The 25,305-nt window shown below is 39.9% G+C and overlaps 1 protein-coding gene across 2 annotated transcripts; it reads left to right on the top strand.

Annotated features, from left to right (window-relative positions):
- Window positions 1-273: 273 nt before the first annotated feature.
- Window positions 274-24,245, top strand: pxk (PX domain containing serine/threonine kinase). 2 transcript variants are annotated; one of them, XM_082533872.1, is made up of 19 exons: window positions 276-528; window positions 4,688-4,738; window positions 5,992-6,039; window positions 7,236-7,422; window positions 8,847-8,924; window positions 9,706-9,779; window positions 10,563-10,637; window positions 10,917-11,021; window positions 11,781-11,882; window positions 11,988-12,149; window positions 12,373-12,490; window positions 12,607-12,685; window positions 13,838-13,886; window positions 13,980-14,057; window positions 15,081-15,167; window positions 15,321-15,384; window positions 15,616-15,675; window positions 16,920-16,948; window positions 20,342-20,433. In XM_082533872.1, the coding sequence occupies exons 1-18, from the start codon at window positions 427-429 to the stop codon at window positions 16,934-16,936; spliced, it is 1,536 nt and encodes a 511-aa protein (XP_082389998.1). In that variant the 5' UTR covers window positions 276-426; the 3' UTR covers window positions 16,937-16,948; window positions 20,342-20,433. The 2 variants fall into 2 exon arrangements, with proteins under 2 accessions (XP_082389997.1, XP_082389998.1); XM_082533871.1 differs by lacking the exon at window positions 16,920-16,948 and having other exon boundaries at window positions 274-528; window positions 20,342-24,245.
- Window positions 24,246-25,305: the final 1,060 nt, after the last annotated feature.

Below are 25,305 nucleotides of genomic sequence, written 5' to 3'. Positions count from 1 at the left end.
TTAGACTAATTTAAAGGCAAATTAAAAAAAAATTGGTTGAATGAATGTGTATATGACTAATAACAAATAAAAATGCTTAAAGAAGAAATGAAAGAAAAAAACAAACATAATTGTTTAGATAAATTTTGACCAAAATTTTGTTAGTAATTCTAAGTACACAAAATAACAACTATCATTTGGAAATAGTTTGAGAAACCATTCTCCTCCAAACCAGCAGATGGCGACAAAGCTTCTTTACGGGGTTTCTCGATATCCAATTAAAACGGGGAATCTGCGTGACGTTTGCTCCGTGCTGCGCTTCCTGGTTACGGCATATCCAAGCTAGGCTATCAACTCGCTGGTTGTCTTCTCTCGGGTTTCCGCAGTTCGTCTTCCCCGCGTTGACAGACTGACATCAGATAGGACTTCCACCGCTAACCCTCCAGGATGTCTTTCCTGGAGAAGCCGGCCCCCGGCAGCCTGCTACTAGACGATACAGTGCCCCTGACGGCGATGATCGAAGCCAGCCAGAATCTGCAGTCCCACACGGTAAGTGTTAACCGAAAATCCCCGCCGGTTCACCGCTGACAGCCCGCGGCTTCAACCGTAAAATCGTTGTTAATGTTTCCTCAGCATGACTCACTCATTGGTGCTGCTGTGGCGAAAAATATTAGTTTTCGGGATTTTTTTTCTTACAAGGAGGCGTTTTTAAGTCGATGGCTATGTGGCTAGTTCAATTATCGGACACGCTGGACAAGACTAGTTTCGTTTTAGTGTAGTTTCCCAGACTGTTGCTGTCACTGATTTTCGGTAAGCTTTTCTGCTGATTACAGTGGAGCACTGACACTGGTTTCCCCGCAAGGATCGCTTTCAGAGTCCCCGTTTTTCATTATATACCAAAGTCCTTTAAAATATTTTGCGTTTTTAGATTATTGTTGAAACGGCAACACTCGTTGGCTGATGGTTTGTTTTTGTTTTTTGTTCTTAATGGGCTAATTTAATTTTTGGCATGCAGTCACTCTGAGAAAACAACTCAACTATATTCTGTAGTTATTTTCTTCAGCTGCATATTTTTTAGTGCTGAAAAACAAAAATGTGATTTTTGACAAGTTAACTAGAGCAGATCAAAGTGAGCGTTGGTCTGTGTATATGTAAGCTGATAAAATGTATGATTATTATTAAGCAACTGCTGAAATCCACAGAAACTGTAAAATCTGATTTTTCATTGGAGTTCGGGGCGGTGTCTGATGGCGTTAAAGGCCAAAGATTTAGAGGCAAAAAGCAATGCCCATGTTACGTTATAGCAAAATGTGCAGCGTTACAATGAGAAGCGTTGGTGAATAAAGTAAACTTGGTGTCGTTGAACTGTCGCGGTTGTCCGATAATGGGTGCATGGCAGCCTGTTTGTTGTTGACAGTCCGGCTGCGATCAGCTGAGCTAGCCAGTTAGCTTAGCACGCTAATGTCAGCACTGTAAAACAGAATCACGTCTTCCACTGAAGGCACTAATACAGCTGGATGTGAGTATTAATCATTAACGTCCTGTTTCCACGTATTTATTTATATCTGTTCATCCACGGGGCTATTGTTTTCCCTCATTCTTCAGCCCACAGTGAGAATAAACAAAAATAAGCAGCTCTCTGTGCGTTTAAAGCTATGTTTTGCTCTTTGTGTGATGCCAGAACTGTCACAAGACCTTTCCAGAGTTTCCCAACATGTAAGCAGCTCCAGAATTAATGCAGCTCTGAGAGGACAGGCCTCTGGTTACTGCACTGTGCTCAGGCAGTAAAGTACTGCTAGTCATTCTGCTCACCAATTACAAACAGCTGACTACACAGAAACAAACACTGATGGGCTTGAGTCTCTCACGGGGTTTCGTTTACAGTGATGTTTCCAACACTGCATTACAGGAGTGCATGCAATGGGAAGAAGCCATTAGATGCAGGGTTCTGTTTTAATTTAATTATTTAAATCATGTTTATGATGCACATCATAAAGTGTCAGTGTGCACTATGGAGGTTTATGGTCTCATTTGGCAGGTGTTACAGCACCTGACACAATCCAGTCAGTGCAACTGTTGTTGTTTTTTACATCTGCTGTTATAGACTCACTCTCTCCACCTCCATTCACTACTCTGAGTGTAATTCATTAGGGCAAAAAAGAGACAAATCACCTCATAAACAAAGTTTTCACTCTTCTGTGGATATGTGAATAATTTGATTATGGTGAGCTCTTCTGGCAGGTAATGTGCAGGTGAAATTCTAATGTGGTAACAACCTTACCGTAATTCGAAGATTTGGGGAATTTAAAGACTTGCTGTAAAATTTCATAACAGCTGGATAAAATTCTGGGGTGATTAGGCATTATTGGTCTGCGAATACAACAGGCGCAGTGTTGTGTTAACTCCCTTAAAAGGAGTGTATTCATTTTATTGTTATTTTTGGCCATTAGATTAACAAAAATCTAATGGCTAAAAATGCTCATCTGTCATCCCTCTGGATGTCCTCTTTCACTGCATCCACGAATATTCTCCGTGCTCTTCTTTTACTTCAACCTGAGCTGCCCCTCTGGCAGTACCTATTTCTGTCCTTTTTTCTACTCCTGTCCATCCTTGTTCCTCTGTCCCTCTCATTGAAAATCTGAGCATCTTAAACTTTGGTTCCGAAAGCTCTACTTCCTCTCTTTTTCTCAGTGGCTTCATCTCCAAACCACACATCATAGGAGATCTTAAAACCGTCCCTTTCTCTCTTGCTGCTGTCTTTTTGTCACAAATTACCCTTGACACTTATCTTCACCAACTCCACCCTGCTTGCACTCTCTGCTTCACCTGTTGTGTGGATGATAGTAAACTCATCCACCTTCTACTGGCTTTCATTCCTCTTCTCTTTAATGCATACCTCCACCTCTCCAGACTCTCTTTCACCTGCTCCCCCCTCTCACTATAGATCACAGTGTCATCTGCAAACATCATAGCCCGAATAAATCAAGTCAAGGTCGCTACAATGGTTCAGTGCACAAATTATAATTCAGTGCAGCTGTTGAATAATGAGAAATGTCAGTTTTCTTTTAGGGTATTTCCTCCTTTCATCATCTTACTTCTGCTAATGCGAATGACATGTGTTTGTTTGTTCTTCAACAGTGATCTGAAAACTTACTTTCGTCTTATTTTCGCTTTGGACGAAGATTTGTGATATAATTCAACATCACCTTGTTTTGTTATCCAATATGAGCAACAAAAACGAAAGTGAACGGAAACAGTAAAAAAGTAAAAGTTCAGCCTTTTGAAACGTATCCATGTAATATCTCAGAAAACTAGTATAAACACAATATTTGCTAGGCAAGAACAGGAAGTTCACATTCATCCTGACTGGTTTCTAAGATATACACATTTGGAAGCTGTACACGTCACTGAATATAAAACATTTTATAAAGACATCGACTAAGAAAACACATTTGGTTTTGTAGCAGTTGTGTATAAAAGTCATCGGTCTGGCCACCTCAGTGGACCTCATGTGAGTGACTTTACTTTATGAAACGAAAGGTTTTAAGAAAAGATAAAAAGACAGCAGTTCAAAAGGTGAAAGAGGAGCTGAGTTTAGTGGCCTGAAGCTACAAAATGTATTAACAAACATCAGCTGGGCGGCGGTGATTTTAGGCCTTTAGCTGTTTATGAAGCTGCTCGGCTCACATGATTGATTGCACGATTACAGCAGAAATCTGAACCTCTGAAAGCTTGAAATAGACGGTGAGTGGACTGAGAGGATTAAAGAGGGGAAAATGCAGGGTTTACACGCTCGGTCCTGTTTTCATATTCGCGTCCATCGTTTCTGACGGTCGAGAAAATATTTTGCTCAGCAGCTTCATTGCAAAGATCTGTGACAAGGATGGCATGCGCAGGCAGATCCTCTGATGTGGATCATTTATGTGGAAATGAAACAGAAAGGGGATTCACCCAACATGTGTGAACTCCTTTAACGGTGCCTTTCCCGCACAGCTGGCCTCGCTGCAAGAGTTGTTTGTTTTGTTGTTCAATTTGTAGTTCAATTTTGTTTTCTTTAAGTGTTTTTATTAATTTTTATTTACTGTTTACTACATTTGTGCAAGTGAGTGGATTTTAGTAACAGTTTTGATCGTTAAAACATGAAACCTCATTAAAATCATTATCCTGCTTCCAATTTGGCTTTGGTGGAAACTTTTGTTTTTCACATTCACTCTTCACCTGGCCATCCATCTATACTATCCTAACCAATCCCCTCCCTTCCTTCCTTCTTTCCTTCCTTCCAACCAACCTTCACCTTTCCATGCACATCCATCTTTCTTTCCTTATTTTTCCCTTCCTGCCTTCCTCTCTTCCATCTATCCTTCTTTCTTTCAATTGTTATTTGTTTTCCATCCATCCACCTCCCTGCCTTGCTTCTTTCTTTTCCTTCCTTCCTTCCTTCCTTCCTTCCTTCCTTCCTTCCTTCCTTCCTTCCTTCCCTCCCCTTTTCCATCTTTCATTCCTTTCTTCCTCCATCTATCATCTATCCATTAATTTTGAATTCTTGCATCCTTCTTTCTTGCTTGCTTTCTTCTTTTTAGTGACTCTAAAAGGTTAAATTTAATCCAAGTGAAACCTTATTCTCAGCTCGGCTTTTTGTTTTAAATTACACAATTACACTATATAATAAAACAATGGTTCTATTTTCTATTTTTTCTCTGTCTCTCAGGAGTACATCATCCGAGTCCAGAGGGGTGTGTCTTTAGACAACAGCTGGCAGGTAAATCTTCTAATAACAACCTCAAATTGGTCACCTGGAGAATCAGTGGCCCAACATCCACAGTAGGCACATACTGTACTACAGCTGCCCTCACAAACGTGTAGATTGCGTTTGCTGTTTCATCCTGGCTTTTATTTGTTTCTGTGCATTTTTTTTCTCTCTGTTTGCTGATGCATCTGTTTTAGTCTTTAGCAGAAAATTGAAGTAAAACAAATGTGATTTAGAACAGAAGTAATTGTTGCTATACTCCCCTGCCTGTGTGCTGTCTCCTGATAAACATAAAACATATCAGCACAGTAATGCTGTGAGGAACCTCAAGTCATCTTGGGCCGGATATTTACTTTAACCCATGCCTTAAACAAACTTGTAGGACTGCTGTGTCATGTGTACAAAATTGAAAAAAAAAAAAGAAAAACATCCCGTCTCAGAGTGACAAAGAAAACCTCATTTTGCATACGTTTGTTAACTCTAGGCTGAATTGGAAAGCCTCCAGCTGATCCAGAGACTATAAAGAGAGAGCATATTTCTCCCACACTGGCTTCTCTTCTTTGGCTCCCTGTTAAATCTAGATATGAATTTAAAATCCTTCTCACATACGAAGTGTTGACTAATCAGATCCTATATCTCTTAAAGACCTCAAAGTATCTTATTATCCCAGGAGAGCATTTGCATTTGCTCTCAGACTTCTGGTTTGCTTGTGGTTCCTAGAGTATTTAAAAGTAGAATGGGAGGCAGAGCCTTCAGCTAGTAAGGCCCCCTTTCTTTGGAACCCGCTCCTAGTTTTGATTCTTTCTTACTTTCCTTCTGAAAAAGCTGATAGTTTGGCTGGATCAGGTGACCTTGGAGCATCCTATAGGTACGCTGCTATAGGCTCAGACTGCTGGGGGAACTTCATGTGATGCACCGAACACCTCTTTATACTCCTGATTTGGTTCTTTCTGTGCTACTCTTCTGTCTTCTCTTTCCTGCCCAACTGGATCTACTGAAGCTCTCTTCCTGTTAAAAAGGGAGTTCTAAAAACATCCTTTGTGTATCATTAGTTCAGTTTTCTTTTTATGATTTTAATTCAGAGCTTGCTGGAAATATCCACCCAAAATGTTTTTAGTGTTAAGCTGTGCAACTTGGAGGAACTTTAAAGAAGGCAGGATACATATGCTCACCTCACATTTTGCCTTCAAAGTCAACGTTTAAAGAATCTTAATGACCTGTAACGCTGCAGTCCTGACAGGTGTGTGTGTGTGTGTTTGTTGCAGGTGATTCGACGTTACAGTGACTTTGACGTTCTTAACAACAGCCTGATGGTGAGTTCCAGTCATGAACTGCATGACAGCGAATGAAGTATCACTGTGTTTCAGAGACTGACTCGGTATGTAGATCGTTTCATTGACGTTTGAGCAGTTTGAACATTGAATTCGTTATGCTGCTCGCATGAACGTCGTGGAAACGACACACTTGGAGACATCACATAGCTCACAGTAGTCAGCTGTGGAAATGAGCAGCAGTAATATGTGAGAGACTACAAGTGCCTTTAGACACTCATACAGCCACTAAAACAGTGTTGCCCAATCTTCTTCCTGTATGTGAAAGCTCAGAGACGGTTGGTTACGTCCGGTTCAAAACTCTGTTTACATTTTCCTGAAGGCTCGGCTGGTGGTATAAGAGGCCGGCAGTCATCTCTGCACTGATTCATTGTTATTAATGTGCAGCTGAAGTCTTAATTTTAGAAAGTATACAGAGACAAAATGCTACAGGTCTGCAGTCCACAACTACACACAGGGAGGAAATAAAAGCAATGGACAATAGTGGAAGTGCAAACACATACAGTAAGTGGGTTTTATGGATGTAAAATTTACGTTAAATGTTTCTGTAATCTAGTGTTCCTCCATTTTCAGAGAAAGTAGAACAATGCTTAAATCCGGGAAACCACAGTGTGCTCAGTCTGCAAAGCTTCTGCTGATCAGATTATGTTGTGGTTGCTTTTTTGGCTCTGCATATTTCTATGTTGCAATATACAGTGATGCAATACATATAAGAACATGAGCAGCAAATATTGGCATATAGAGGAAGTTTGCATTTCAAAGCTTTCTACCTGACAGGAACATAGACTGAGGAAAAGATCATTTCTATCTAATAATAACACTAAACACTTTATCAGTCAGTTATCATGTCTTCCTGAATGTAACAGTCAGTGGAGCTGGGTTGTATCTGACTGCTAAAGATATGATTGTTACTTGTCTCAGAGTAAAAACATATAATTCCTGGATAACAGGAAGTTAAACGTTTTTCTGCTGAGGCTCTGCATGCTCGTTTCCTCTCCATCGGTCTCACTCTGACCTTGACGTCCCATCAGCCCCCAGTCTTCAGTCAGCATGCAGAAGAACTGTGGAAAACACAGTGACTGTGATTTTCTTTCATGTAGTGTTCCAATATACAGAAAAAACATCTGTTTAAGCCTGTTGATAAAAATATGAATCCTTTTCTCTGTCCTCCTCTTCAGGTGTGCGGCATCACCCTCCCTCTCCCTCCTAAGAAGCTCATTGGAAACATGGACCGGGAGTTCATTGCAGAAAGGCAGAGAGGACTGCAAACTTATCTGGACACAATTACCCAGCATCCTCTGCTTTGCAGCTCCCTCCCAGTCAAGAAGTTTCTGGACCCCAACAACTACTCTGCCAACTACACAGGTTTGCTTGCTCTCCGTTTACTGGATTTCACACACGTCCGTAAGCTTGGCGATTCAGTGGATGTTTGGGACACATTCCTAAATGATCCTGTTAGCCCCCTCCTCTCGAATAAAACGTGAAACGGTTTCAGCTGATTTGATGCCAGAAGATGATTCATGTTTAGCTGTAGACAGAAAACAGCTCGCAAAAGCTCTTTGGCCACCAACAACAAACATGCTACACAGCCTTTATCTCACCTGTTTGATGGTGTTTAGCTGCATATGGTCCCATTAGGACCCAGGGTTAAGCAACAGAACAAACAGAAAATAGGACAGTATATAAAAAAAATGACTATTTTATTATTTTGTTTTCATATGCAGGAATGAACTACAAAAGTAATGTTGGTTTCTAAAATGTGACTGATGGGACTTAAAGGTGCAATCATGTCGGTTTGGTTTGGAGATGCATGAAAGGGTCTTGTGACAGATACATTTTTGTAGTTTTTAACATATTCTGACTTTGGTGCGACAGAGTGACTCAAAAGAGACGAAATATGAGACATGTTGCTGTTTTTTTTTGTTGTTTTTTTTAAACTTTAGTCATCATGCGGTTAATGTGATAAGATCAGCAACACACAGTGAGTGAAGCAACATCCGTTACTTTACAATACAGCCGTTCATGATTCATAACGATTGGTTATTTATTGCATATGAAACAATTTTCTGTCATTGTTGATTTCTTTTGAAGATTCAGAAATCATCAGATTCTCTGAGTTCTCCCGCCCAGCGACCACCAGAAAAGCCAGAAACACAAAAACGATAAACCCAAGATGATGTAACGCGTCAGTATCAGCTTAGGGGTCATGCACGTAAAAAACAAATACAAATAATAAAACACATTTAAAGCTTTATGAGCTCCAGTGGGCAGGGTTCATATCAGATTTGTCTTAGTTGTGAGAGCTGTCGTGTCATCTGCTCATCATTCCCACTTCCTGATATACCAGGAAGCAGATGACATTAAACGGACTGTTAGGAGCAACTGTCATGTACAGTATTTGGGCAGCTGTGTCGATGTGGCTGGTGTTTTCACAGTGTGTGTGTATGATCACTACAGTATGAGGTTCTGGAAACACTGCAGCAGGAACTAAACACTGAATGGCACATCTAGATTGCAATCCTGCAAGATGCAGAACTTTACACAGCTGTAGTTGACATCAAAATTATATATGAGTTCAGAAGTAAAAGGAAGCAAATTTGTCATGGGTCTCTTCCCAGTTTATTTTCTGACTCCTCATATGAAGATTTGTTTGTTTTGGTATATTTCCCACAACGGCTGTAGTCTGAGAACTCATACTTGCAGCTGCCGTGAGCCCATACTCAGAGAGAATGTAATTTAAGGAGACTTTAGTTTCATTAAAGTGTACTGTGTGGCTCTCTTTCTCTCAGAAATTGCCCTGCAGCAGGTCTCCATGTTCTTCAGGTCAGACCCAAAATGGGAGGTCCTGGAGCCTCTCAGAGACATGGGTAAGTTTAAGTCACATGACATGTTAAAAAGAAATCGGACTGATTCAGTTATAAAACATTAGTGAACAGAGTGCTGTGACTGCAGTTTTTAGAGCGTTGTTTTCCTTTCTAATTAAGATGATCATGGAGGGGTTGGTGGTGTTTGTTCAGACCTTCCATCCAGCTGCTGACATCTGTTATTGTCAATTTATGTTAATCCTCCTACACTTTTTCTTTTAGATTAAAATGCAGTGACTATGGGTTTGTGTCAGCCATTATTTGAATAAATTGAAGTCATTAATTTAATTTATTTTTTGATAAATGGGGAGTAAGCTCAGTGTAATTGAGGACTGACATGTTTCTTTTGTATTTTTTTTTCTTGTTTTGTTTTTCTGTATTTTCACCTGTTTTATTCATTTTTGATTGTACAGCACTACGGTGCACCCTTGTTGTTTTTTAAATTGACTTGATCGCTTTAGCCTTTACAGCTGCAAATGTAATTATGAGAAAATGCTAACTGCTAAGAAGCTGGAGGAATTTTAGGGGGTGGCACAGAAGCTAAAAGCGTTGTTCTGCTAACGGTGACCGGCCAAACCAGTCAGTTAAGACTGAAGCAACAAAATCTGTGCAGCCTATGAGAGCGTAAAGCTGGATATGAATTCAGTGTTTTATTCGTGAGAGGAAGCCCGTGAAGGTGCCTGCAGTATATTAGACTAAATGTTTGACTCTTATTGGCTGAGTTACAGTTAAACTGAGGCGCTGTTTTCTGTTTGTGGTTTTTTTTTGTTTTTTTTTTCTCCAGGCTGGAGGATCAGAAAGAAATATTTTTTAGTCAAAAACAAAGAGCAGACCAAAGAGAGGTACCTGCTGAGCTGGGTGAGTAAAACAGAAAGAATTCCTGTGACAATGAAAAATGATGAGTTAAAAAATATTGATTAAATATAAATGGTGGCTAAATATCATCTTTTGCCAAAAGCCTCTTCACTGCAGACAACTTGAAAGGCTTTGGAGCTCTTGCGGGCTCTTGTTTGATGAGTTATATTGTAGAAGCACTTATCAAAAATATTTATTTTAATGGTTAACTGCATGTAAAGCTGCATGTATAGAATTGCCAATCAAATCATATGAAAACTGGTTTAAAAGTTTGCTAACTTTACCATAAATTACATTTTAAAAGCTTTTTGGAGAGATGAAGATTGTCACATCTCTCTGTGTTTGTAAGTCTGCTAAGGTGACTTTACAGCTCTTGACTTCTGGAAACTCTGATTTATGACTCGTGAGTTAAATCCTTCATATTTCAGTGTCTCAGCCTCCAAACTGATGGCAAGAATGTCAGAAATGCATTATTCAAATAATCTACATTAGATAGCACATGCTGTAATCACCAAAATATTTTGTTTTATAAGATACTGGCAGAGTTCAGAAGACAGTGCACAGAAACAGTTTTCAAGAGTTTAGCAAAAATATGTGGAAACAAGAAAAACTTTGCTCTTTTACATAAGACTTTTTTGGTAAAAATGTGACTATTAAGTGACATTTCTTCCCTCAAAAGCTCAGAAGACATCAAATGATTCAATAAAATTAGGTGATGTTATAGTATCACCCAGCAGGGTGGGGTAACACATGTTTTTGTGTGTGTGTGTGTGTGTGTGTGTGTAGGTGGACCTGGGTCCTGATAAGTTCCTGTCAGACAAAGACCTGCAGTCAGCCATAAAGCTGTTGACCAGCCTGTCTGTACGTACGCACCACATATTTGTCCAAGAATTAGACAAAGCAATCTGTGACATCAGAGCTAGCTAGTGACGTGATCATGTACCTTAATTTGTTAGATCAATTTAGAAACTGTTCATTCTGATGAATTGTCAACTGACAATCCAGCTAAAGCTAGCCAGCTTTGCACATAAATGGCAAAGTTGACTTCACTATAAATGGTATAACAGACAAACACCTGATCAGAGTTGCATATGTTTCCATTTATAGCCTGTAAGTGATTAGACTCCTCTTCCTCGACAGATCCCATATCTCTGTCCACTGTTGTTCTCTAGCACCAGTGAGTCTTCAGCGCTGCTCATCCGGCCGTTCAGTGAGAAGGGCTCTCTGAGAGACCACATCTGTAAGGTAAACAGTCTGTGTGCTCCAGTCAAACTTTCAGATAGTCAAACAGCATCTGAACCAAAGAGAGGCGCCCTGAAATTTCAGCCTAATTTCATGAGTCACAGTTGATGGAACCACTTATTTCTATATGCACATGGTTTATAGTTTTTTTGCACTATTCATATTTTCCCAGTAAGTCAAACTACAATGTGTAAAACCAACAAAAGACAAAGCACTGCTAGCAGTTATTAAATATTAACAATTATTAACCATAATCCCTCTACCAAAGTCAAAAAATGCAGTTTTGTCAGATTCTGCCTGCATTAAAATTGTGCCGGGAATAACACCTGACTTGCCTCCGCCCTACTCAAGACAACTCCTGTCAGTTGTGCTTAAAGTAGCGTTGGGTCTACTTTTTGCAGAAGCTGTGTCAAGCTCCACGCAACAGGTGAGGGAGGCAGGAAGTCAGACGTAGGAACGACATGGAGAAACTGATTTAAACACCCTGAGTAGACTAAACACTCCTAAATGTCTCCCTGTGTGATATGAAGCCATAGCTGAGCAGCATCAGTTGTTAAATTTAAAATAAAACATCGCTGGTGTGCTTTTTACAGAATAGCATTCATCATATTGGAACACATGGGTTGCATTATGGGACTTTTATTGCATGAGGAAGGATTCCTGTATGCGTTGCATTGGTGTGTTTCCTTAAAATAGGCTTGATCAAGCTGTGTTTGTCAAGTTGGTCAAAAGTAGTTCAAACAAAAATCTTCCTTTGTCCAGGTGAAGCCCAGGGAGAGTTACCTGAAGAAGTACTGCAATCCAAAGAAGAGTCAGGGCCTCGAGCTCCCACACATAAAGCTGTACGGCCGACAGATTTTGGAGGTACAGACACACATATACACACAGAGTCACATATACACACACACATGTATGCACACATACATATATATACATACACTGTGTGACTATCTCTGTGTTTATATCCAGGGACTAAAGCTCCTCCATGACGCTGGTATATTTTTTGGTCACCTGCACACGTCTAACGTTCTTGTCGATGACGGCGTGTGTCGACTGATGGACGTGGAGAACGGCATGCTGGGAGTTCCCTCTGCACTGCGACCTGCCTTCACCCAGTTCAGAAAAATTAACGTATGTGCGCACACTGACTCAGTTTGGATTAGCCTGATTAGTTGAGGCTAAAATAAGACCTAAACCTAAACACAGAGATTCTTTTTATCATTGATGTAGTTAGTGTGACCTCTGAAATGATTTATTAAGAACTGAGAGACTAAATAAACCAAGTGTGCCAGATGATCCACAAACTGTTGTTTGAAGGTTTGAGAGACAGAAACTGTTTGTGTGTTTACGGCAGACCACAGAGAGCATTGATGTCTTCTGCTTTGGACATTTACTGTACGAGATGACGTACGGCCGACCGCCAGACAGCGTGCCCATCGAGCAGTACCCCCCTGCCCCCTCCACAGCTGTGGGTCTGTAAATACACACACACACACACGCATCCTGTATTTTAATATGTAGAGACCGAATGTCTAAATGGAGCAATTGCAGTTTTATTGTTGCTGATCTTTGATGGTTTATTTTTCAGGGTCGGTGCTGCAGTCCATTCTGTCCACAGAAGCCTGTAAAAGTGGGATGCCAACAGTGTCGGCACTCATGCAGACGCCGTGAGTTCACCTCTTTTTATTTTTTAAAGTAAAACACAGCTTGAAAGCCCTCGGGGAGTCTTTGTTATCCCACAAGTGCACATAGGAGCTTTTTTATTTATTTTTTAAAGTTATGTCTACACAAACCCAAAAAAGGACTGTAAATGCATGTTCTCTCCATCATAGCTGCAGAAATCTGCCAAATGTAAAGATTCACATAAATCAGCAGTTTGTCTGCGGACAGATGACCTTGTTTCAGTTTCTGTAAAATGAGGTTGTCTTACAGTCTTGTTTCCCCACCATCAGCCCAGAGAACCAGGGCCTTCCTTCATCTGGCTTCTTGTCTCTGACTTGTTGACATTGTTAAACTTGTCAAGGGCCAAAGCTGGTATAGTTCTCAGGGTCCTCAAAAGCATGCAAGCCTGCCCTCTTTGGCACTGTGACATTTGCACATGAGTGGGAGAGGACTTCCCAGCTAAATTACTCCTAATTCAGTTATGCTTTTTCTGTGTGAAACAAACCTACAGTGGAGAGGATGAAAAGAACACTTTATAAGGCTCTTATACAGATTGTGTGATACATGGCTTTTAATGCCTTTTATTTATTTATTTTTAGATAATGAGGTAAGCATATGTTCAAATAATCCCTGTGAGACAAAGGTTCAGATGTCAGGCTGCTATAAACACTCAGTTTAAGACTGTTTTTACCTTGACTGCCTGAAGGACTGATGAGCTCATGTAATGGCCACTGTCTGTTTGTCCCGCTTACAACATTTGGATGAGATTAATTTGTGCTGACTGTTTCACCCTCTTTTACTTCTCAGTAGATTTTAATATCATTAGTTTTTGCAATACAGCCAACTAGTGACAACAAAGTGTTGTGCTGTGTTTTTGTACTTCACACATTACAATAGCCTTTGAATAGTCAGGGATTGTGAACTGGGTGAGCTACTGCATCACTGACATTCCGGTTCTGCTCCTGGCTCTGTATGATGTCAGTGAGAGGAGGACATCCTCATGTGGCTGCATCGGGTACACAGCTTTGTCTGTGAGAGCTAAAGCCTCAGCCACTGCCTGTTCAATTTTGTGTTTATGAGCGGCAGACAGTCACATAGAAGCTGAATAAAGAGAAGTGTAAGGTTTATTTTTCTGAGCCAAAGTTTTTGTTTTCCAGGCTTTTCAGCGATGTCCAGCTTCAACGTTCAGAAAAGCTCCAGATTAAGGTGAGAGGTTTAGTTTGACGTTATTGCCGTGAGTTTGTTCAACAACAAAGATGAAGAATAAAAACAAATAATATCTTAAATATCCTCCTCCAGGTCCCCGGCAGGCTGAAGGAAGCACTGAAAGCAGCAAAGGAGAGCCTAGAGAAAAGGCTGCTAGAGGAGCAGAGACTGGTGGGTCAACATTCTTCTGTCCTCCCACAGTACTTGAGCAATAATTTTTCTGCATTGCTGTTTGTTTCTTTTTCTTTCTTTTTTTTTACTTTTGCGGTTTAGCTCAGGCTTAATGCTCCACAGATCACTGTATTTCCCATAATCTTTGATAATGTAGGTAGAATATTTCCAAGTCTGTCCACTCTGTCGGTAAACACAAAAAGAGGAAGTTTTAAGCTTAAGACAGCAACTTTGTAGAAACTTGCCTTGATTTGATTAACACAGACGGTTACGGGAACAAAGACTCTGTATTTTCCCCCACTTGCATTAAAAGCACACAGGAAAGTATGACCAGTATGAGTAAGAGGAAAGATTTAAGAGAGACCTGAAAAAGTGCGAATCTGTTCTTGATCAGTTTGGTCACAGTCATCCAGGCTGGATTTCACCAGAAGAGAAGAACATGGGGTAAAAAGCTGTGTGAGCAGCATTGTTAGTAAAGTTCAGCTAGTAGGCTGACATGTTGTGACATGAATCATACACCTGGTGTCTCTTAAATCACTGTAAACATTTTGGACTTTCTGTGTGAAACAAATAAGGTGAAATCAGTTTATGGCTATAGACTGTATATTAAAGATGGATGCGGCTTACAGATGCTTTAATGTCTCAAACCTGCACTATTTCTAACAGACAGCAGGGGGGGATCTTTTTTTTTCCTGATGAGTTTATAGAGTCGCTAGCTTCAAGTCTAAATGAACACAAGTTGATGTTCAAATGCTTGAGGCTTCTAAGGTTTTGCCAGTGGATGATGTAATGTTGGCTATGTCCATCTATTATATACAGTCAAGACTCAAAACTCTCGGGTGACCCAGAAAAACAAATTTATTCTGGTGTTATTTGCTTAATTTGTTCAAGAATATTCAGCGTCAGAAATACAGGATACACAGATCTACGAGCACGTCTAAGTGCAGTGTTACAGGGTGGCCAGTTTTTATGAGAAATTTCCTGATGTTGAAAATAACTTTCTGTATGACTGTCTGATTGCAGCTGCACCAACACAGGAGGTTGACCAGAGCTCAGTCTCATCACTGCTCAGAGGAGGAGAAGAAGAAGAGAAAGATCCTGGCGAGGAAGGTCAGCACGCACGAGCAGCTCTAATTAAAGTTTAACACCTCCTCTGTGATGAAAACGGGTTGTTGTTTTCTGTCTGAAGTGAAATACATTTGATATACACAGCCTACAGATCGTTCCAGAATTAAACACACAGCTATGTTTTTATCTTTGCAGAAGTCCAGACATTCAGCTTATGAAAATGAAGAAGATGTCTCGGTCCGAAATAACAATAACTCTGGTAGGTCGCTGCTGTTAGAGGCATTTCTTGGCACACGAGCGCCGCCGCCATCTGTCAATGAGATCAGGAATTTAGGACAGAGTATGTGAGGCTGGCTGTGATGGCACATGCAGCTTTCATCTGTTACTGTTAAAGAGACCATCTAACCTCTAACATGCCAGGAGATGTTAAAGTTTAAGGGTCACTCTCAAGTTAAAGATGATTAAAGGGGTTTCTTTGTCCCGTCTTCAGGTTCTGGAGCTAGTTCCCCGCCCACATGCCCCTCCTCCCCCACTCCCCCATCAACCACAGGTACGTCGGTCAGACTGTCTTTACAGCTGTCACTTTAACTGCCTGCTTTTCTCCCGCCTGTCTCTTTGTTTTGGACATTGTCAGACAGACTGTGTCGGGCCCCCCTGTGACGAGAACCTGCCAGGGCTGTGCTGTGACTCGCATCAATAACAGTTTTCATCTGAAATTTGCGTGTTTGATTATAAAGACTAATCATTAACTTGAAATGTCTGTCTCTGTCTCTTCACCTCTTCTCTCATCGTGTGGTTTTCAGGCAGGTATCTGTCTCTGCAGTAGTAGTACATCTTATTGACTTTGTTTTGTCTCTAGGTAGGTGAATGCAGGGTGGGAAACCTGGATGTTTCATTTCATATTTTAAACTTTAAATCTGCCAAAATTTTGTATTTTTCTTACTGTTTAAAAAAAGAAAAATCTACGTGCTGTGTGTCGGTCCATCCCCAGTGGTATGAAACATTGATGTAGCCACAGTTTCATCATCTGAAAACTGAACCACAAGCTTCTGGGATGGTCTGTTTCACACAAACGGCACCAGCAACACACACAATGAAGAGGGTTAGTTTATAATGACTTGAAATAAGTTCAGCAGAAGCTGATCTGCTATAACTTCCTGTGTCAGAGCACCTGTCAGTCAACACAGCCACGCCTAAAACTCTGTTATCAAGGTGGTTAAGCTTTTCATCCATCCATTCTCTTGCGCTTTTTGTTTTAGTATTTTACTGTAGTTTTAATACTTCAGCCTCGTTTGAAAGAAAATGGGATGGACAGGCAGACAAAAGAAAACCATAATACCTTCAAACACTTTGAGGAAGTTTCTTTAATTTTGGTACAAACCATAGACTGTATTCAGAAGATGGACATAGCCTTTGGTATTCTCCATTTCTAAACTTGGCACACAGATTGTGCTTTTTTTTAATTTTTTTTATTTTTTGTACTTAATACCAAAGCGCTGGTGCTTTATGCCATCTAGATTTCTCTGCAATATATTTAATCTAAACTTGGTTCAAGACATACATCTGTAAACTGTACATCATATAGAGCAGCAAGAAAAATATAAAATGTCACCAACTTACAAAACCTGCTGACACAAAGTCAACACCAGCTTCCTTCCCTACTGTTAGTGTCTCCTCTCTGCTTTCCTCTCCCTTCTCCTCGTCCTGGTGATACTGTGTAAATGCTGATTGGTCCACTGAACAGATAACTGTCATCTCCTTCTCTCTCTCCTTCCTGTGCTGTCTCCACTGTAGAGCATGCTCCATTCTGACCGTGTCTTTGGGTAAAGTAAAAGATTCTGATGTCAATGATGATGAAGGTCTCCAGTGGGTTTTTTTTTTTTTTTAAAGCTGTTGTATACCCCAGTTCCTCGTTATAAGACCTGGTCACATTTATGAAGGCCGCTAATGAAGGAAAGAGATTGATTTAAACTGTTTGGTCTATTTGTAATCAGACTTTTATACTCATGTCCATTAATCCTTTATCTTTTTTTTTTTTTTTACGCTGTCAAATAGTCTTTGATTCAGAAACATCAGTAGCGTTTGATCATTTCAAACCAAACTGCCAAACTGAGTTTATGTAATCACTGTGTCTTATTGGCTAATCTCGCTCTCATAGGTTTGAGTCCTGAAATGAAAAATGAAAGAACTTGTTAATGGGGGTGTACGCACATCTTTAAAAAAAAAAAAACTCACAATCTGCAATGATTTCCAAACATCACAGGCGGTCAAACTCCTTCTTGACTTAGACCGGCTGTTTTCATTGGAGATTGTGATTGGTCAGCTTTGCCTGGTCAGTCTGTTAGAGCACGTCTGTCTGTCTGTTTGTTTTGTCTGATGGTTATTTGGTTAGGGTGAGGTGACACTTTTTTTTCTTTTTTCCATCATCATCATTCCAACACTTTGTGAGGTGGTATTAGTTGAATTTTCTCTGTGCCATTAGCTGTGAAATGTCTTTTCATTTTACCCCCATAGCTTTTCCTCCCTGCCTTACACAGCTCTTCTGCAGATCACAAAAAACTCATTTTATTTAAGGTTTTTCTGTATCTTTTGTTTTTATTTTTTATTTTTATTACATATTCAGATAATTCTTCGTCCACAGCAATCTTAAAGAAACTAACTTTTGGATTAAATGGGTGTTTTTAATATGCATATATAACTGGCCAAAACCTCTTTCTTTAGGCCCAGCAATAAAAACATCTCATCAGTTTTATTTAAACCAAGTAAATAACTGTTCAGAGGGGCTTGAGGTTTCTCCAAACCACAGATGGTCTGAAAGGTCAAGTCAGTGCTGAAGACCCTTAAACCTGTCAAGGCCAGCAGGCGGCGATTTGTGTGGTTGCAAAAAAAAAGGGCAGCTGTATGGATGTATACGGGGAAAATGGCTCTTTCCTGAGGAGTTAATGGGTTCAATTGGTAGTCTCGGGTCATGCTGAATAAAACATGAAGTCCATTTTGTAAATTGTGATGATCATAATAGTCAGAAAGAACCATCATCTTCCTTTACTTGTCACCTCTGGCTTCTAAACACCAAAATGAATGAGAATCAGCTCAAGCCTTCGTAACCAGACTAAAACAATGGGTGCCACTGTGGCAGCATGGTTTTAATTATTAATTTTTTAAATTTTTTTTAGTATTATTATTGTTGTTGTTGTTTTGTTTTTTTTAATTTATTTTTTTATAATACTGTTTATTGTACAAACTTGTTGTCAGTTGGTCAGACGCAGTCTGTAGGAGGTGGCATTGTCAGTGATGACAGGTGTCATTGAAACTGATGTAAACTGTATGATTTTGTGATCAATTTTAAAAAACAAACAAACAACTTAACTTTAAACATTCCAGCTCATTACAGTAGCAAACCTTTACAAAACCTAATAACTGAAACAATGTGACACTTAAATCGGGTGCACAACATGTGGTCACAGATTTCAGTTCAAATTTGTCGATTTAACCGTAAAATGTGGTCTCACTGAGAGTGTAGCTGTGGACGTTAACAGAAGAGTCATCTGAATATTACATGAAAAATCCCTGAAGGTCACTGTGGTTGCCAAACGTAATGAAAGTGATCTTGTCACACAGCTATCCTGGAGAAAAATCAGTCGCCACAAAAGGTTCTGCACTCGCTAAATTATTACAGTTGGATTTTTATGTTTAAAAAATCATCAATCATCCCCAAACACCCTGAGTGCACAGAACGGTTTCTCCAGGTCGGCTGCCATCTGTCAGACTGATGGATGTCCTTTCATTATGTCACGGATTATTCACTGTGGAGTTGGCGAACTCCAGTCGTGGCTATTGGCCTCCGCTTTACCCACATGTTAACGCTTCCCAGCATTTTGCTTCTTTGCCTGTAATCCCTGACTTTCACGGAGCTTGGGGATGCAGAATGGCGCAGCTGTAAGAGGCGTAACGGGTTTGAGTTCAATTCACCATCAGTTCAATGTTCAGGAAACAAAGGAATATGAGGCCAAAAAGTCCCAGAATGCACTGCTGTAAGAGTCATCCAATCAGAGAGAGCTTGGAATTCTGTTGCTGTGGATGAAGTTGGAGGTTCTGGAACTTCAGCTGAACATTCTAGAACTCTGATTTCATTCTGATAGAAGCTGGTACTGAAGTTCGTGAGTGCTGCTCTAACTGGAGCCGTTTGTATAGAGAAAAGGACAAAAGAGACCTCACTAACTACATGTGTATTAATTTTAAGAACCACTAGACTGTGTTTCTCACAAGTATTTGGAGAAAACATGTCCGAGTAGTGTCAGGAATTGAGAGTTGTTCCATTGAAATTGATGATGGATTGAGTTCAGCCTGGTCATAGTGATATTTGAGATTGCTGCTTTCACAAAGATAAAGTCTCTCTGGAAACAGCGCCCATCTTTTCTTTAGACACATAAAATATCATCAAGACAATATCTAAATAAAGTACATAAAATGCATTTATGTGATAGAAGTTATGTATTAACGGGTATAAATTAGAGCTGTGAGGCATGTGTTCCATTTGTGACACATAGGTATGTATATTTTAGATTCAGTGCAGAGATTAATTCTTCCTAGTGATGTCTTTTGTAATCACACACTTAGAAAGACCTAAATTATGCTTCAAAGGTGGCAACGATTATAAAAGGTTTCCTTAAGTATCAAACTAATCCAATGATTCATGGATAAACTTTAAAGAGAAACTAATAACCAAAATGTGAACAGATACAGGCCAGTTAAGTGACCATAAATATCAAAAATCCCTTTGGTACTAAACATTTGTCCCAGTTTACAAAAAAAATAAATACATTTGTACCTCCAGATGACTCAATTGAAAATTTTCTTTTGCTTATTAGAAATTAGCAAAATGACTATAAATTATCAAATGAGTACAAAGTCGTGGATACCCAAACTTCAGTCTTACTGTGTTTCTTTGTGGAACTGGTTTACTTTCTGCCAGTGTTAAGTGTCTCCATTAAAACTGACAGTGGGCAGGTTAGTGTTCATGTGGAAATAATTAGGTGAAACATGATCATCCTTGTTTAGCGTTACAAGTTCTTTTAGATCCATAAAGTTTTCCAGGTTACTTCAGATCAGAACCAGATTCCAGAGCATCTTTGTGCAATCAGCTGCAGAGGAATATTCCCTGAAACCTTTGTTTTTCCTCTAACACTTCCTCCTGTTTATGCTTGTCTCGTACCCAGGATCCCACACTGCTCCTGCCCCTCCACCTCCTCCACCGCCACCTCCTCCCCCCTTACAGGACTCATCCTCCTGTCCTCCTCCTCCTCTGTCCTCCTCTAATGGAGCGGGAGGAGGCCGTGCCGCCTTGCTGAGCTCCATCCAGACCTTCAGTAAGGGCAAACTGAAGAAAGCCGATACCATCGACCACAGCAAACCCATCGTCTGACCACGTCCACTGACACAATCTGTCCTCAATATGGCAACATGACCGACACACCAGTTCTGCACTGTGGTGAAGGCCCTCCCCCAAGATGTGAAAAAATCACTAACAAAAGATCCAAGTACAATTTTTTTTGTTTTTATTGCTGTTTCTGCTCCCCCCCCCCCCCCCCCCCCCCCCCCCCCCTCCTGCTTTTTTTTTTAACTTTTAATGTATTGCTGTGGTTGGAGAGACTCGAGGACAGGTGGGGTAAAGTGGCGACCCCTGTTTGCTCTTTGAAACATGCTGGACAATCTTAGGCACCTTAAGGTTTTGTCTTTTCTGGTTACTTTGTCCTTAAAAGACAGACAACGGATAAAAACCGGGAAACTGAATCGGGTGAGCTTTTCTTCTGGCTGATCTGCGGACAGCCAGCTGGCTTAATTTTTGTTCTTTGTGCTTGTAAAAGTAGCACTTAAAAATGTGTGAGAAGAAATTGTGGAGCAACCATGGATTCCTGCCCCCTGCTCGATGGTGAAGTTGCATTTTGTGGATATAGGACTCTTAATTTCAGTACTTCGATGGTGTCAGAGTGCTTCACCAGTCCTGAGTATGGAGTAGACCAAACTTTCCTTTTAAATCATCTCTGAACAGATGATTCAGGCTGAGGCTGAGCACAGGTTGTGCTCAGCCAGTTTCCTCACAACTGAGCTGCAAAACACACCTACAGGTCGTCTCTGTCTGTAATTAACTCATCGTCATGCCGTGTATTGAATTAAAACAAAATACCAATGCAGTGCATTGTTCAAGAAAAAGTCAACTTCCTGGTTTGAGAGTTTGAAAGCAGAAAAAAAGTTTATTTGCTTCTTATTGATCTGCAGATATTTTTCAGTTGAGTATCAAACATCACATTGAAATTACAGACAGAAATGACTGGAGAGCAAAAGTGTTTGTTGCAGCACAAAACAGTGGAGGTTTAACCGGCGCTCTGCTCATTGGTCTGTTTCTCTGCATTGCATTTCCCCCAGTTGTCTCCACAGTTCTTCAGACTGTACCCTCTCTCTCACGAGCTCTTTAAGCATGAAACAATCCCAGTTTAGATTGATTCTGAACATCTTTATCTCCTTTTTTTCCCCTTCTTTTGGACCAAACTGGCGCAATATTTTGCACGAGGCAGAGCACAAAACGAAGAGCAGCTAAATGAATAGGAAGCTACAAACTACACTACGTGTGTTTTCATCCAGCTGTTTGTTTGTGCACACTTATTTGATGATGGTATGAGGGGGCAATGGGAGGTTTAGGAGAAATAACCCCCCCAGAAATAAGAGGTGGGAAAAGTATAATGGAGGGAGATGTGATGTACAGTGTTTAATAAATTTATTAGACCACCTGTTATAAAAGAAAAACCATTAGATCAGAGCTATATCATTATTTATGAGGCAAACTGAATTCATCTTTTTACAGCCAAATGTGAGCCGGCACTCTGGAGTGCTGTGAGTGGAAGTCAGAAATAAATCAATCAACATTCAACCACAAGCTTTTCTGTTCAGAAATACATGTAAATGACTCTAATTTGGCATCTTAATCAAAATATATCATGCTTTAATTTTGTTCTTGTAAAACAGTAAATTTCCAAATTCATGGATAACAAAAACAAGTATTTTTTTTTTTTTATTATTAGAAATATTTTGATTCAAAAACTTGCACATTCTGCTACAGAAATGAATAAAAGAACAAATTTGTTAATTACCAATACTGATTACTTATGCAGCTGGGGCATAAACCTTATGCTGGGAGGTGGACTAATAAATTTAGGCGCTGTGCGTGAAGCAAGTAACATCTGTGTGAGGAAATAAGGTGTGATTGTGTGCATCCCAGCTCCTTTCACTCACAGTTGATGAAAACAGTTTCCCAGAATTCTCCTTAGCTCTGCGCTACAGTTGGATTAAAGGGAAATGAACAATAACATTAATGCTCTCACCTGGTATCCTCACAGTCTCTCATTTTAGTGCAGCATGAATTTAAAATTAGCCGCCTGCTGTTGAGGTTTATCGTACATCATTGCGTCTGTACTGCCCCGCATCAGAGCAACTTGGATGCACAGCGACGAGCAGCTCGGCTTCTGATTGTGTGCAGGGTCTTAAATTAATCTCACATCACATTTTCTCCTGACCTAAAGTAAATCCTCAATTTTTTTTTTTTTTTTACCTAATTTTATTTTGGTCCATCAGTCTCTTCACGTCACTGACCAGAGTCCAGATCATTTCTAATCATCCTTCCATTCACAAGTAAACTACAGATAATGCGTTGACATCAACATTACAACATTACATGTACTTCTGGGAATAGTTAACCTAATGCCACAAACTATGGAAGTTTGAACCAAGGCTTTAGATATGTAACCGGTTCATTATTGACCTGAGTGTATTTGGGAAGATTATTCTTGCTCATATAACTGTTTCTTTCCAAGCATGCAGTGCTGTGTAACATTAAACACAAATAACATTCAGCACTAAAGTTTTGTGGATGAAGTGCAGCCCCATAGCTCGCCTTCAGGATTAACTTCAGACCCTGATATCTGATTTTGATTCTTTAACATTTGTTTTTTTCCTCTGTTTTAATGTTTGTGTCCAGACTTTTGTTTGTTTTTATTGTGCCATACCCATTTGGGTGATAGTGCCTAAAGAAATCTGAATGTTTTTTTGTTATTGTACATGACAGTATGTCACATGGATCTCATCGGTTTGTGGATGGTAGTATGCCAACGCTTCAGCATGTGGCTTAGACTGGTTAGCAATTAACAATAGTCCACGTGTCTGTATAATTATTAAGCATTACTGAGTCATGATGTTATCAGATTATTTGTTCTTTCTGACAGCAGAAAACCCAAAAATATTCAGTCTGCAGTGAAAGAAAGCATTTCAGAGCAGATAATGCTGACTCACTACTTTTCAAAATTCTTGGCCGATAAGTTCTGTGCTTTAGATCCATTTCTGTCCAATCATCATGAAGGTCATCAGCTTTTTTTAAGTCTAAGTCTGCTGATGATACAAAACAAAAAATTTTGCATATTTGATTCAAAAGAGGCAGACTGACTGGCCCTGTGCTGAGTTAAACTAACAGGGCTACAACCTGATTTCAATTTACTGGACAGATTTGTGGTAAAACCTTGTAAATCTGCAACAGAAAACACAACAGGTGAATAATTATGCCTTTAAATTACGTGCAACGTTTACAGCTGTCACCACAGGGCAGACAGGACCCACTGTGTGCGACAAACTGTGGCCACCTGTGGTGATTTATTCCTGATCACCCAACTTGTGTGCTGAAGCGTTGGTGGCTGAATCTGGAGCTCAGGTGAATCCTGTAACCTAAGGACTCTTTAAAAACCAAGTTTTTAGCCCTTCGATGACAGCTCAATGCTCAAATAATTTACTTTCATCATTCAGTGCAATCAGCCCAGTGTGAATGCTCATTATGTTTAACCAGAATGTGTCTCTGCAGCACTTTAGAGGGGTGGAAGCCCGGTCCATAGGGATGTTTGTTAATAAAAATAATCCAAGGCAGCAAATTCTCTCTAATCTCCTGAGGAGTGTATTAATGCAGCTGCAAGAGGACCCCCTCATCATCAGCAAACATGAAATGGATTTGGCATCCCTGCTGTGATAAATAATACTTGTATCAAATGAATAAACATTTGGGGAAAAAAAACAGTTTCCTGTTTATTTCCACATGTTTGTTACAGTTGTGATGAACAGTTGAAGATGGAAAAGGCATGATGTGACATCTTATATGGAAGCTTATCAACAAGTTGAAAGGTTTGCTCAGGGAGGGATTCTTACAGGAAACTAAAAGATAAGTGATGAGGTTGCAAAGGTGGAAGCATAAAGAGTAGTGATGTAGCCAGAGCTGCCTGACAAAGAAGAGTTCCCTGAACACAGAGGAAGGGTAGGTTTTATAGAGGATCAACTGAGCGCACGTGTCTCCAACTGACCTGAATGTTTGGCCCTTCCCATCTGCTTCTGTTTGGAAATAAACTGATGAGGTAGGTAAGCAGACCATAACATTGCTAAAAACCCAATATTGGCCCTGCATATAAAACGTATGAATATATAATATTTTTCTTGTTTGAGTCCAAGAAAGTAATATGACTCCCTCTTTGGTGTCCAGAGCCTTTACTCAGGGGCTCTACCCACATCATGAAAAATGGCAAGAGTGAGACAAGAAGAATAAAGAAGCATTGGCAACAGGCATAGACCAAAATGAGGCATCCATCCCTCCGTGACACTGACACAGCTACATCATCAACTGTTTTGTTACAGCTATGTTATAACTATTAACTATTTTGTGGTCTCAGGTGTAACAGTGTTAATTGCATCTTTTATATTTATGGTCACTTTTAATTTAATTCACATCGTGACACAATGTTCAAGGTGAAATGAACTCAAGGTTGGATTATTTTAATGTTTGAATTAAAAGTTGTTTAAAGCATCTTCCTCCTACCTTTATTTGTATATCCCAGGTTTTAGGGCTGAACGATTATGGAAAATAATCTAATTGCGATTTTTTGCCCCAATATTGCGATTGCGATGCGATATGCGATTATTTTTTAAGGTCTTTGTCTTCTGTATTATTAAACAAAGACAAGCAATACATCATATAGTATGGCCAATACTATATTACATTAATTTTAAACTGTTCTTTCCTGGAAGACAGACCTCTGTTATGATGACATGAGGTGATGCATGAATTGATGACTGACATTTTTATTTAACTTCTTCAATC

The sequence above is a fragment of the Aulonocara stuartgranti genome (genome assembly GCF_965226115.1).
Source record: "Aulonocara stuartgranti genome assembly, chromosome: 5".
In the NCBI taxonomy this organism is placed as follows: domain Eukaryota; kingdom Metazoa; phylum Chordata; class Actinopteri; order Cichliformes; family Cichlidae; genus Aulonocara; species Aulonocara stuartgranti.
Note: the sequence above shows the minus strand (reverse complement) of the source record. Positions and strands in the feature narration are given on the sequence as shown.